This window comes from Antedon bifida, chromosome 10 (assembly GCF_963402885.1).
Source record: "Antedon bifida chromosome 10, ecAntBifi1.1, whole genome shotgun sequence".
In the NCBI taxonomy this organism is placed as follows: Eukaryota; Metazoa; Echinodermata; class Crinoidea; order Comatulida; family Antedonidae; genus Antedon; species Antedon bifida.
Window position 1 is genome coordinate 16942899 of NC_136235.1, and position 13601 is coordinate 16956499.

The 13601-nt window shown below is 31.2% G+C and overlaps 2 protein-coding genes across 4 annotated transcripts; both read right to left on the bottom strand.

Annotated features, from left to right (window-relative positions):
* Positions 1 to 1117: 1117 nt before the first annotated feature.
* Positions 1118 to 6218, bottom strand: LOC144853572 (transmembrane protein 234-like). 2 transcript variants are annotated; one of them, XR_013614390.1, is made up of 6 exons: positions 6120 to 6218; positions 5408 to 5569; positions 4762 to 4828; positions 4231 to 4323; positions 3334 to 4114; positions 1118 to 3283 (listed from the first exon to the last, which is right to left on the bottom strand). XR_013614390.1 is itself a non-coding variant. In XM_078711280.1 (5 exons), exons 2-5 carry the CDS (start codon positions 5561 to 5563, stop codon positions 4050 to 4052), a joined length of 381 nt encoding a protein of 126 aa, XP_078567406.1. In that variant the 5' UTR covers positions 5564 to 5569; positions 6120 to 6218; the 3' UTR covers positions 1118 to 4049. The 2 variants fall into 2 exon arrangements, 1 of the variants encoding a protein (XP_078567406.1); XM_078711280.1 differs by having other exon boundaries at positions 1118 to 4114.
* A 2071-nt stretch (positions 6219 to 8289) lies between these two features.
* Positions 8290 to 13064, bottom strand: LOC144853776 (meiotic recombination protein SPO11-like). 2 transcript variants are annotated; one of them, XM_078711600.1, is made up of 12 exons: positions 12900 to 13064; positions 12466 to 12579; positions 12243 to 12331; positions 11812 to 11878; positions 11290 to 11383; positions 11022 to 11108; positions 10882 to 10918; positions 10456 to 10565; positions 10094 to 10193; positions 9625 to 9662; positions 9097 to 9285; positions 8290 to 8447 (listed from the first exon to the last, which is right to left on the bottom strand). In XM_078711600.1, exons 1-12 carry the CDS (start codon positions 13061 to 13063, stop codon positions 8328 to 8330), a joined length of 1209 nt encoding a protein of 402 aa, XP_078567726.1. In that variant the 5' UTR covers position 13064; the 3' UTR covers positions 8290 to 8327. The 2 variants fall into 2 exon arrangements, with proteins under 2 accessions (XP_078567726.1, XP_078567725.1); XM_078711599.1 differs by having other exon boundaries at positions 11290 to 11398.
* Positions 13065 to 13601: the final 537 nt, after the last annotated feature.

A 13601-nucleotide genomic window follows, 5' to 3' on the forward strand; every position in this document is an offset into this window, starting at 1 on the left:
TAAGACGTGAAATCGACCATTTTCTAATTTTTCATTCTAAACAAGTTAATAATTGGATTCAGAAGTAAGTTAAGAATAATAAGAACATTTCCGATTCCTATAAATATAGTATTGTAAATAACATAGTATTCAATTAATATTGTATACACAATGACAGGAACCCATGTTACAATCAATATCCCAGTTACAATGCAGAATGTTATTAACATTTTGTGACTTTTAATGCTATTTGACGACATACGGATGTTCATACGTTGATGTTTTATTCGTACATAGATGACTATGTACAAAATCGTATTAAACAAAATATACACCCCTAGAGTTATCGTCCAGCAAATGAAACAGTCTATATATACTATGCCAAAACCTAGTGCCAACTGGGTTACTATCACAGTGATAGCAACGAGTACACATCTTTTAGTAGTAACAATAATATGGTATTTAAGTGGTGCTCCTACAAGTGCTATATAACAATCCACTGCGATACATGCTATAAAACAAACTGATATTAAATTCAGTGAATATCCGCTTCCTAATAAAATATTACTGGTAGTTACAAATTCATACATTTTAAACGTTAAGAATCCGTAAACGGATGATGCAGCGTCAGACAATGCTAACAAGCTAACAAATATGTATCTCTTTCTGTGAAGTCTTTTGGAGACTACCACTAAACCCACAACAAAGACGTTTGCAATAAAAGACAGCACACACAACACAACAGTCGATTTTTCCAAGTAAAATAAAAACGGGTGGATTGCCACATTATAGTCAATAGTTTCAGTCCAAGAATAGATGGAAGTTTCAGTCCAAGAATATATGGAACTTTCATTTTTCATAGTCAAGTTAACGGCTTCCATAGTTTAAAGACATTATCAAAAGAATATAAAAACTAGACCAATTTGATCTGAAAGATAATTCGCTAAACCAACTTCACTCCTCAAGATACTTTTTGGAACGAAATTTGTGAAAATAACATATAGTTATATACTATAACATATAGTTACTATACTTTTCCAATTGGATTTAATGTCAAACTAGCACAATTGTAAACATCATCACACACGCCACTAACCATTTCACAAGTCCACAAGAAGAAGAAAGTTCAGCAACAATGTATCACTGTTATCATTTATTTGGTCAAATACATTTCAATAACACTATACAAAGTACAAGAAGAACAAGATACCAAGCAACCAAGCAACCAATCTACTGTAGATAACCAACCTCAACAACCAATATTACTTGTATCGATTATGCATCAATTCAACAATCGACAGTGACATCTAAATTCCAGTTACAGATTAAAACCCAGTCAATCAAACCTAAATAAATGTGTAACTTTAGACTTAGAAAAAAATTGCAAACAATATTCCAAAAAGATTTTAATGAAAGTTGGTTAAAACTAATTAGTGATCAATATTCCATTTGTCATTTGTCTCGTTGAAATATAACGTTTCATCATTCACCTCATGCCATTATTTGTACCATTACACTCATAAACATTCATTATTTTTATATTATTAAACCCACTGTCCTAAATAGGAAATACATTGTTAAACTATCTTGTTTGCACTATCTTATGATCGACACACTGTTAATGTGTTTGTATTGAAGAGAGGGCCATTATAGAGTTTAGGCCTACTAAAACACTATACAAAAGCATTGAAACTGTAAAATAGGCGCCGTTATTAGCAGGAATACCAATACCAACTTCTCAAAAACAGCACGTGTTTGTTCACTTACTGCGTGTAAACAATTTTCTTTAATTGCATTTCTTAAAAGACCATGCCCATTAATAACTATGTAATTACTATATTTTAATATAACCCATAATTTTGTTGACAGTTTTCGGAATAATTATCAACTCGTTTTCATTATTATCGATCAATTTAGTTATTAATGTGTTTGATATAACACATATTATAATTGCTGCCTAGTTTCATCGACCTCAGAGATGATGGATTATTTTAATAATTATTATGTATATCCTAATATGGTTACGAAGTGACAGGATAAGTACGAGGAATACATCTTCTGTCCGGTTACTTGACATTAACAACCGGAAATATCCAACTTGTATTTCGTTGCAACTTGAAATTCATCAAAAGCTATTATTTTGCGTGAATACTGAAATTCTAAATATTGTATTTTTAGGTAAATTTTTATTTGAAATTTTGTATTTGAAAGAGAGGAATGATTTTATTTTATATATTTATATCTAACTGTAATAGAACAGTATTTTGACTTGCTTCTTCAAGAGAAACATGGAATTCGGTGTTGTAACAGACATATACAAACGCAGTAATACAGGAAAACCGAATTTCGATTCGCATAATTTTACATCGGGCCCAATGCAAAAAAGTTTGGAGAGAGTATTGGACTGCTTACAATACATAGAAAGCATAAGTGAAATACACCAAACAGAAACATTCTTTGTTTACGCAATACCAGTTTTAAACTTTTGTTGTGCTTTGTCAATCCTGGGAAACATTTTGGTGGTGTTTCTCATCATAGCCGCTAAAAAACTTCGCAAGAAACATAACTTCTTCGTCAGTTTCCTTGCAGTAGCTGATGGATTAAGTTCGGTGTGTATTATATTAACTTTCGAAGCTATCCGACGGAATGTAAATTATATTTTACCGATTTTATTGGCCAGTACCAGTTTATTTTTAATATCGGCTAGCTGTATTGTCTGTATTGCCGTTGACCGGTATATTGCATTGGTATGGGCGCCTTTGAAGTACCATGAAATTGTAACACCAAAAAGATGTACAATCTCTATCTTCACTATAGTAATCCGTCAAATAGGTATTGTATTACTTTTTAACTTAAGCGGAAAGTTTGAATGGTTATATTCAACTTTATTAGGCGTCTACGTCATTCTAAATACAATTTTATATATAACTATTTATAAAAATATAAACACTCAGAGACAAGACATTCCGTTATCCACTCAAAGAGTTGAAGAATCGAAAAAGATGATAATAACATTTATTGTTATTGTGGGAGCATTCGTAGTAACTATAGGACCGGCTGCCGTTAATGGATCAATAGTTACTCATTTTATTAAACAATGCAGCTTACGTGCAGACATATGGATTCGGAATTACTGTTTCCAGTTCTTAATGATGATTAATTGTCTTGTTAATCCGATCATTTATTGGTTTCGGCTTGCAGATTTCAGAGAAGCATTTCAGAAGAAATTTTGTGGCGCAAAAATTTCTAACTATTCATAAGATTTGTTCAATACATATTATAACATGTCTATGGCTGAAAATGTCTAACTATTCATAAGATTTGTTCAATACATATGTCTATGGTACAAATAACATATATTATTTAAATTAAATTATCACTCTTTACGGCTATTATTGTATTAACCTAAATTTATCAACGATTTTGTACAATATAACATTGGTTTCTATTGGGCCTATTGCTAGGCGGCCATCAAAAACGTTTGTGGTGAAATGTCTATATTTATAAGACCAACTCTGCACTGGACAAACGTTAATTAAATCTGTTAATTAATTAATTGTATAGTTTTTCATGAATATTGCTTACATACTCATTAGGCCAAACACTGACTTATCTATGGCTGACACTAAATTATAATGTTCTAGTACTTCTGCCCATTGCTTTCTGGTTTGTATACTGTAGGTTATAGGTAAATACTTCTAACAGTAGTATACAATACTTTCTGTAGACAAAATAATAAACTGTGTTTTTTTAAATTCATAGATACTTAAATCACTTTTACATTGTAAAATCACATTATCTTTATAATAAAGTGTGTATGATTATAAATACTGGAGAATAAATATACTGTCGTATATCATTTCTATTTTGTTGGATCATTTAAATTAAATGGCATTCTTTTCATTTTTTGTTTAACTGTAGGCCTATCCGATATTCGTGACAAAATGTCGTCAACTGAGCGTGTATTTATGGTTTGTATCAACCAAAAGAAGAAAAGTGTCTGGTTCTAATCACCTCGCTTAACATTACCACTTTTTGTTAATACAGGCTGAACACAGTACTGTAAAAGTTCATGTTCTATCCGACATACACAAAGCAACGCCCGATAAAACCAACAACATTCCGATATATGTTTCTGTAAAAAATAATGTTACACTAAACAATGATGATATTACGAATATTACATGTTACTTTCTGAAAATAGTCATGAGGATAGCAGGCCTGTTTTTTTTTTAATAAAACCAAACTAACCTTTACCGCCAACATTTTCCCCAAGCAGTTTTCCTGATATTAGAGTGAACATAAATGTCAAAGAGTTTGTAATGGGTACTGCTATTGACAGATCTAAAATGAAAAACAAATATACAAATCAAATAAGCTTTTATAAAAAAACTGAGCTAAACACAAATGTTATTTTATATAAAACAGCCCATATAAAAAAACAATTAAGCATGTAAAATAAACTGAGCAGTAGGTATGTCAACACTTATCATTATTATAAGAATAATATATATAGAACACCTCTATTAGGCTGATACCTCCATTAACGAGAAACTTTACCATATTGTTGGAAGGTTTGCATGGCGAAATCAAATGTTGATATAGAGTTTGCAGTACACAACATATATTAGTTCTGAAAACAACTGTTGAGTTTATATGTGGTGTACCGCAAACTTTATATCAACAAACTTTACCATGAAACAAACAAGGGGCAACAACTTCTATTAAGGTGACACTTTGTTTCCCATAATAAGGGTACTACTGTATAAAATAATAACTAACCCATTGTTGCTAAAGTCAGATAGTACAAAATCGATCCAGATTGGTTAAGCAGGAATGGAACTAAATACTGAAAAAAAAAGAAGAAAATATCTATCAATGCATGATTCCAGTGTAAAAGGGTTGAATATTGAATGTGTAAACAAATAAAGAGCTAAGCAGAATTATACCTTCCTGTCAAATAAATTGCAAGATTGAGTTTGTTTCCTTTTTTTATTCTACTCTATTTGGCTATACTGTTTGTTATGAAACAATGTATACTATAAGATATTATTTCTTACAGAAAAAAAACAAAACTGCTAATTTGCATATTATGTAAATTAGGTGAAGTCTGGTTTGGATATTATGTCATTCAGCATTACTGTACCAACTAAAATTAGAATCACAAATTAAACAATTTTGAATTTGTTTGGGTGAAGCCCTATTTTTCGTTTGCTTTCATAATTTGAAAGCTGATATGGTTTGACATATTTGTGGTTTATTGTGTGAAAATTTTTCTAATTAGCAGTTACAGCAATTGTTAGTAAATAATATTATTTTGATCAACGGTTTGCATGCCTTTCTCTAAAGAAAATCCTTGTTGAAATAAAGCTGAAATCTAATTATTGTTTATTTAATATCGATAACAAAAATAGCAAATGTATCTCACCTTCCAATTAAGGAACAGAAATTTCAATTCGGCAAAGAATTGTCGTACAGCGGTTTGTTCAGATATCTTTTCAATTCCAGCACCTCCTTTCTTGATAAATGGATTTGTTCCACCCCATAACACAGCAACAAATGTTAACCAAATAATTTCATACATTTTAAACTGAAACACAGTTAGAAAAAGAATCAATAAATAACTTACACCAAAAATCTGTAATGTAATGTATTAATTATACAGCCCAATTAACACTCCTGGGTTGGTTATTCAAAATGCCAAAACACCTTTGGCACATATGGCCTTCCATATAATTTGTATTTGGCATATAATCGCTCCATCTTCTAAATCCCTTTTTGTTACTTTCTTTGGCCCTATTATCGTATAATTAGGTTAATTTGTATGTCATTAGTCATGTTTTAACATAGTTTACCTATGCTGTTATAGAGAATTAAAACGCATCAACATTTTGATAATCTTTCTCCCTCTAGGCTCTAGGCTAGGCCTAAACAATTTAAGCTTCTATATGCTTTAATACTGGTTGTCACCGTTCGGTGTTAATAAGCCTGGTCGTTTCGCTCTTACTGTTCGTTGTGAACACAGTCACGAGACACTAATATCAATAAAGTGTTAGGCCTATTCGTATCTTAAACAGAGATAGTGGTTTATGAATTAATTATGAAGAAAGTTTTTAAAAGATTCATATTAAAGAACTCACTCAGGTGGTAATTACATTCTGCATGGTAGGCAAAGAATATTCTGGGCCTAGGTCTTTCGTTTCGCGATAACTCCCCGAGTCGATCGCGCTCGTGCTCTTGATTCAAAACGATTGCTTTTATGGAACGCATTAATCGCATTTATATTAAATGAAAAAGAGCAGATTGAAAAGAAATTCAATTCAATTCAATTCAAAGTAACATTTATTTTCTTCAAATAAACAGTATACAAAATTGTGTAAAGAAAGGTAATATGAATGAAGAAGGCATGTTCAAAAAAGCAAAAAGCTTGTGGCAGACATGCCCAAACAAAGACAAGATTTAAACAACACGGAAAATAAATAAATTAACATTACATGGGTTAAACTAAATAAGAAAAATAACTAAAAAAATAATTTAGGTATAAATTAAGAATTGATTCGTCTTCTTGTTACTCATCAAAATAATTATTATCATAAAATGTAATATAATAAAAATTAATACTTGGATGTGAAATATCTTTTAAGTTTAAATGAAAAGCTTTTCTTAGATACAGCATCTTTAATATTTGAAGGTAGTTTGTTCCATAATTTAGGTCCACTAAATCTTATGTTATATTGAAATGATGTTTTTTTATGAAGAGGGATATGCATATCCTGTACAGTTCGAGTTCTATAACTGTGAAAAGATGCGTTTGGTTGGAATAAATTTGTAAATTGAGGTGGGTTTAAGGAGTTAATCGATGAGTAGAGAAAAGTACACTGTTGATGATAGTTTAGGTCTTTCAACTTTAAAAGGTTTAGGGAGGAAAATAAGGGATCTGAGTGAGCTAGTGGTGGTGCACCTGATATTATTCGAACTACTTTCTTCTGTTTGATAAATAATCTGCTAATGTTGGACTCATACGTGTTGCACCAAACCACATTGCAATAGTTTAAATATGGTAAAATAAGAGTACAATACAAGGTATGAAGAATGTTTTTGGGAAGAAAAGAAGACAGTCTAAAAATGATACCAATATTTTTGGATATTTTATTTTCAATTTCTTTAATATGTTGCTTCCAAGTGAGACCTGAATCAATGGTAACACCAAGAAATTTCGTATTTTCAACAAGTGGAACAATATGTTCATTAATTTTAATATGTCTATCATCAAGATTTACAGGTTTGCGAGTGTTTCGAAACAAAATAGAACAGCATTTCTTAACGTTAACGGAAAGTTTGTTTGCTCGGAAATATTCACACACTTTAGTCAGTTCCTGGTTGACAACCGCAAAAAGTGACTGAATATTTGGATTGGTATAAAGGAGGGTAGTATCATCAGCATAGAGGCAGAAAGAAAATAATTTGGAGGATGAACAAATGTCATTTATATATAAAGAAAATAAAAGTGGGCCAAGCAGTGAACCTTGGGGGACTCCACATGATATTGGTGTAAAATGAGAGGTAACATTGCTATATTTAGTACATTGAAATCTATTTGACAGATAACTTTTAAATAGATCATGTGCAGGTCCACGAATTCCATAAATGAATAGTTTAGATAAGAGAATGTTATGATTGATAGTATCAAAAGCTTTTGATAGATCAATGAATGTTCCAATAGCAAAATGGTTTTTTTCAAATGCATCCACAATACTATTAGTAAGTTGTAAAAGAGCCATTGAAGTATCATATCCTTTTCGAAAGCCATATTGATGGTCAGAAAGAATATTGTGTTTTAAAATAAATTTGTATGTCCGATCATAAATGATGCGTTCAAACATTTTGGAGAAAATAGACAGAATGGAGATAGGACGATAATTGCTAACATTAGACTTGACTCCAGATTTATAGATGGGGGTTACTTTTGCAAGTTTTAATTTGTTTGGAAACACTCCTTTAGACATAGACAGGTTAAAAATATAGCAAAGTGGGTGAGAGATAAGGCTACATGTTTGCTTAACTATATTAGTACTAATATCGTCAAAACCTGGAGCCTTATTATGAACAGATTAACATTATTTTACAGTTACAGTTAAAAAGTTAAAATAAAACACAGAAAACAAACAAGATATTCATTTATTAAAAACATTGATTATCACTTTCTTTATTTCAAGGCTTTCTTTTTAATCAAACCACAACTTCCTACTGTACAAAGGTTGATCAAAATCAACAAATATGTTTAAAATTGGATTGCAATTTATTTTTTGGTCAACTGTTAATGTCTTGGATAGGAAAAACCAAAATAGTTATATCCATCCACCATGTTGAATTTTATTTGGAATGTAAACATCAGTCAGGAAATTGTTTGAGATGGCGGTGAGTGTTTGTATTTCGGCTTTATAACCACTTGTAAGTAGAATCTGAATCTAAAAAACAAACCAAAAAAAAAAAGAAAAAAGTATTAATAAACTTCGAATTAAACTAAATACAATCAACTCTCCAAATATCCAAACTCTCTGAAAACAGAAAACTCTCCCAAAACCTTTTCTTAAGGTCCAAAAGGTCCCAAAATAACTTTACCATTAGAAACACACATTCCGAATACCAGACGTTATAGAAAACCATACATAAAAGGCTAGTCCAAAGGTGTCTGGTATTGGGAGGATTGAGTGTATAACAGGTAAACATCGCCACATCCAAATATGGATAAATTGGGAATAAATTATTCTTAAAGATTTAAAAGACAAAAACCATTGTCTGACAGACAATTTTTAAAAGTCTTTTTTGCTTTAAATTACATTTTTTCAGGTAAATAATTTGTTTTTCTCGTTCCAGTTTTTTGTCAAAGTGAATAACTATTATGTGACAATAAAATGGCATATTAAAAATAAATGTGAACAAAAAAATATTTTTAGGGGGACAATATATCTTTAAACTATGCCAGTAACTATGTAGAAATGAACATGTATATTTCGAAAAACTTAGTATAAGTGTTATATAGATATTTTATTCCCAAACACTGTTACTAAAATATTATTGTTTACAATGTAATTGTATAAACTGGGGGAATTTTACCTCTTTCATCCACTTTGGTATTTGTTTGTAATAAGGCCTTTTTATAAGTTCTCCAGCCTTATCCATATCAGCCTTTGTAAGAGGTATCAGGCTTTCTTTGCGTATTTGAAGGTGTTTGATGTCTGAAGGTAGAACTCCTAACCATCGTATACTGGGGACAGTCAGGTTGTGAGAATCAAACGAGTATGACTGTAATAAAAGAAAACAGTCTTGCAAGAGACACCAAGACTAAGAAGTGTAAAGCTCTGTCTACACTATCAAACTTTATGTAACAAACAAATGTAATGTGCCCATATGGATGTCATATCACCATATTTGGGTATATCACCACCATATTTAGGCATATCACACTTTTTTTGTAAAACTAATTCGATAGTGTACAGAGCTTAAAAGTTATAGGGGACAGTCAGGTTTTTGAGAATTCAATGAGTATGCCTGTACTGAAATAAAAAGGCAGTTTTGCAAAAGAGATCAATACTATGAAGTAATAGTGTATACAAGTTACAGGGGGAAACAGTAGCAGCCTACCTTTGATCCAAATTTGTAAACACAAAGTATTTCAATACCTGAAAGTCAAGTAATAATTACCTATTAATTACCTATTTATTTTGTCATTTATATTTTAGCCCAATATTCTATTAAAAAAAAATGTTTTTTTATAAAAAGTAGGCTTATCTAAAGATATCTACAATGCAGTCATCATTGTCTATATTGCTGTCATCCTTTTTGTTGCTGCCGTTATTATAATAAATGGTTGCCAGTAAAGTTATACAATACTTTTGTAAATCATACTACACGTAAATAGAGATTAAAGCTCTGTCTACACTATCAAACTGTATGTGACAAAAAAATGTGATGTGGCCATATATGGACATGATGTTGTCATATAACTACCATATTTGGGCACATCACACTTTTTGACTAGTTTGATAGTGTAGACAGAGCTTTAGATTTAAATATGAAATATGGCATATCAATTTGACATTTTTGTACACACCGTGTGGATCCGCATCGACTAAACCAAAGATTGGAATATGAAAGCAATCCCATAATTTACGCACCATCATTCTTGTGTTGATGTCTGGGAAACCTTTACCCTGGTGACAAAATGGTGTTCATTCATTTTAAGTGATGGAAATATATAGGCCTATATATATATATACTATTAGTGGAGAACATAATACAAGTAAAATACACATACAATATCCAGATTACCAACTTGATTCTAAAGCTCTGTGTCAAAAAATATATAATGCTTAAAATATCTAGCTGTTGCAGGCCTGATGTTAACATTAAAACATGCCTGCATAAAAATGAACATGTAAAAACCACATAGACACCACAATTAAAGATTCTTACTGTAATAATGATACAGTTCTTAATTCTCTTCAGTAAACCATCATCCAACAACTTCTGGAATGTTGCATCCTTCTCAACGATTAAAACAAATTTTGCTTCAGAACGAATATCTTGGCAACATTTAGTGATAACAAAAATAGAAACATTGGCTTGTCATTTATATTTGAAAACATTTCTCATCCACATCAGTGATGGTGATATATTAAAGATTAGGGCATTCAGTAAGCCAGTTTGGCAGCCAATCATATTGTAACAATTGAAAGATTGAGGATTCTCTATGCAGCCAGTTTGGTAGCCCCGTTTTGGATACAGTAATAAGATTTTAGAGCTCTTAACCAGTTTGGCAGCTTCATCATTTTTCAGATTTCTGTGCTCTCTGGAGCCAGTTCTAGACACTTTTCAGTGATAACAAACAATAAAGGATACTTGTAAGACCTTCAACATGTGATGGAACTAAAATACCCTGAAAAAAAAAAATAAACTGTTTTATTTTCTAACCAACTTGAATGCTCTATATGCCATTGATATATATAATGTATATTCGTTTAAAATGAATATTTACACACTGTTGTAGTGGTTGAGCAATCAACACAATTACCATCCATTTCAATAAAGCTAAGATCACCAGCTAGAAATCCTTTGGACGTTGCCAACTAAAAATAAGAATGATAATTTATTAATTTAAAAAATTTAAATTGAATTGTAAAGTGGTAAAAAAAGTGCTGAACTTAATGTAATGTCCTATCTTTTTCATTGTTTTTTTTTTATTTTTAAAAATCTGCCTATGAATTAGTGTAGTAAAAATTATTCATGTAAATAAAAATTGTATATTACCAAATGTAGATGATGTCGAGGAACAGACAACATACAAGCTATGTTGTCAGCTAGCTCATCTACCACTGATTGGCTACCAAACAATTGAGGATCTCTGTAATAGATGTCTCTATCAAAGGATAAATACAGTTAAATGATAATAATGGTAACATGCACAAGACTCTGATGTACACAAATTAAAATATTGAATCACACATCATGATCATTAATACTTTTTTTAAATCTAGAAATTGAGAAAAACCTCGGACATTTTGGACAAGCTTCAATAATTTGATGACATTTGACTATTAATAACATTTTGGACCAGCTTAGATAATTGGGGGATAGTTGACTATAATGATTGAAAATAGATACTACGTTTTGAGTAATTGCAGTGACAATGGTATTTTTTCCATATTTCTTGACAATACATACATGTTGTATTGCATTGAAGCATTTACCCAGACTGTGTTATTATTAAACAATTTCAGTAAAACTACTTTATGGGATAGGCTTAATAGGTTAACATCTCCAAAAACATACCGTTTAGTTGAGAACGTGTTGCTTTGGACTAGTTTATAGCATTCAGACATCAGGCTTAGCATCAGAGCTTAATAAAGAAATACTCAAAATCAACTAAATCTCACCACAATAAAACCAGTTCTACCATAGAGATATTATAATAATAATATCTCTATGGTTCTACACATAATTCTTTACTGTATTTTACGGCAGAAGGTAGTTATAATACTAACAGTCAAGTAATCAATATGGTATGTCATAATCTTAGCTCCTATCTGATGCTTCAATCTTAAGCTCTGTCTACACTATCAAACTAATCTGACAAAAAAAGTGTGATGTGCCCAAATATGGTAGTGATATGCCCAAATATAGAAGTAATAATATAAAATAATATCCATATATGAGGACATTTTTTTGTCACATAAAGTATGATAGTGTAGACAGAGCCTTACCAAATCTTGTAGTTGAATTGATTGAGTCAAACCTGAGTTCAGAAACACTTTTGTCCTTATCTAACTTGAGTCCAACATCAGCTGAAAAACTAATAAATAAATAAATAATTGTTAGACAGGTATTCCTACTAGCACTACTAGCATAAGAATTTTAAGTTGTAGCTTAGCTATAGACTGTAAGAGATAATATAGAGAATGACATGTTAGTTTAGGCCTACAGTACCTTACATTTTGCCAACTTGTTCTACTATCAAATGCCACTGCAGGTGCTTTGTTTTGTCGTAAACTGTCAATGATCATTTCTATATTGTTTTCTAATTTTCTCAACACATCAGTCCTAATTAAACAATATTGTAAATTTATAAAAGAAAGAAAATTAAACAGTTTCATTATTATTAAATATTAATTATTATTGTTATTATTAAATGACATAAATTAATACAAAAGATAATTACAACTAGATACTACTATTACAATAATAATATTCCGTTCACATTACCACTGTCAGTTTGGATCAAACAAGTAGGCCTCTGCCTAGCCTACTACTAGTTAGTACTAGGCCTAGCCTAGCCCTAGGCTAGTAGTGTAGCAGTAGTGTAGTAGGCCTAGTCTAGCTGGGCCAAGCTAGTAGGCCTAGACCTATACTTAAGTACATACCTTTGACGTAAAGGAGACTCCGCTTTATCTGAAATAGCTATCTGTTCTTCGCTTTCGTTACTTAAAACATGTATGCGTTCATAGATAATAATTTCTTTTTGGAGTTTATCTATGTTATGCCACAAATCACAATGCGTTGAACCTAAACCTGGTGCGTTCGCCATTTTACGATCTGCTGGCCTAGACGGGTAAAAAGTTTACGAGAATTTGAACTATAGAGGGCGCACATTCCCTTCTCGCTACCTTGCGAGTGATTAGCTCGCCGACTAAAAATCCCATTTTACAAGTTATTAATAAATAAATATTTCTACCTATTATTCAGGATCAGGTGCCGTTTTCGGCCACCTCGACTTGTATGGATTATACCATTATAAAAAGATGGGAAAATAGGGGTGTCCAATTTATTAATTTAGTCGTGCTAATGTGTTAAATACTGCTGCTTTTGTTTAGTGCATTATGTTTCAGCAACAAAGGGAAAACAACTACGTCCTGCACGCTGCAGAATTAATTGCAGTTTTCAAGTTAATACAATATATTTTATGTCTCTTTAATTCTATATAATTTTGTAGGTATCCTTCCCTAATATGGATATTAGGTGGATTCCCTAAGGTGGATATTGAATAATTTTTACGGACTTATAGATAGGCCTACAGAAAGTATATAAAGAAATTAGTTTTTATTCCAGTTACAAATAAAAAATAT

What these genes read in the sequence shown, in the direction of transcription:
- LOC144853776 (XM_078711599.1), bottom strand. Translation starts at nt 13,063, where the DNA reads ATGGCGAACGCACCAGGTTTAGGTTCAACGCATTGTGATTTGTGGCAT. An exon ending in ACAAGTTGGCAAAATGTAAG is followed by an intron (nt 12,332 to 12,465) that starts GTACTGTAGGCC and finishes TTTATTTATTAG; the next exon opens with TTTTTCAGCTGATGTTGGAC. An exon ending in TTTACAAATTTGGATCAAAG is followed by an intron (nt 9,286 to 9,624) that starts GTAGGCTGCTAC and finishes CTTTTATTACAG; the next exon opens with TCATACTCGTTTGATTCTCA.
- LOC144853572 (XM_078711280.1), bottom strand. Translation starts at nt 5,563, where the DNA reads ATGTATGAAATTATTTGGTTAACATTTGTTGCTGTGTTATGGGGTGGA. An exon ending in TCTGACTTTAGCAACAATGG is followed by an intron (nt 4,324 to 4,761) that starts GTTAGTTATTAT and finishes TTTTCATTTTAG; the next exon opens with ATCTGTCAATAGCAGTACCC. An exon ending in GGAAAATGTTGGCGGTAAAG is followed by an intron (nt 4,115 to 4,230) that starts GTTAGTTTGGTT and finishes TATTTTTTACAG; the next exon opens with AAACATATATCGGAATGTTG.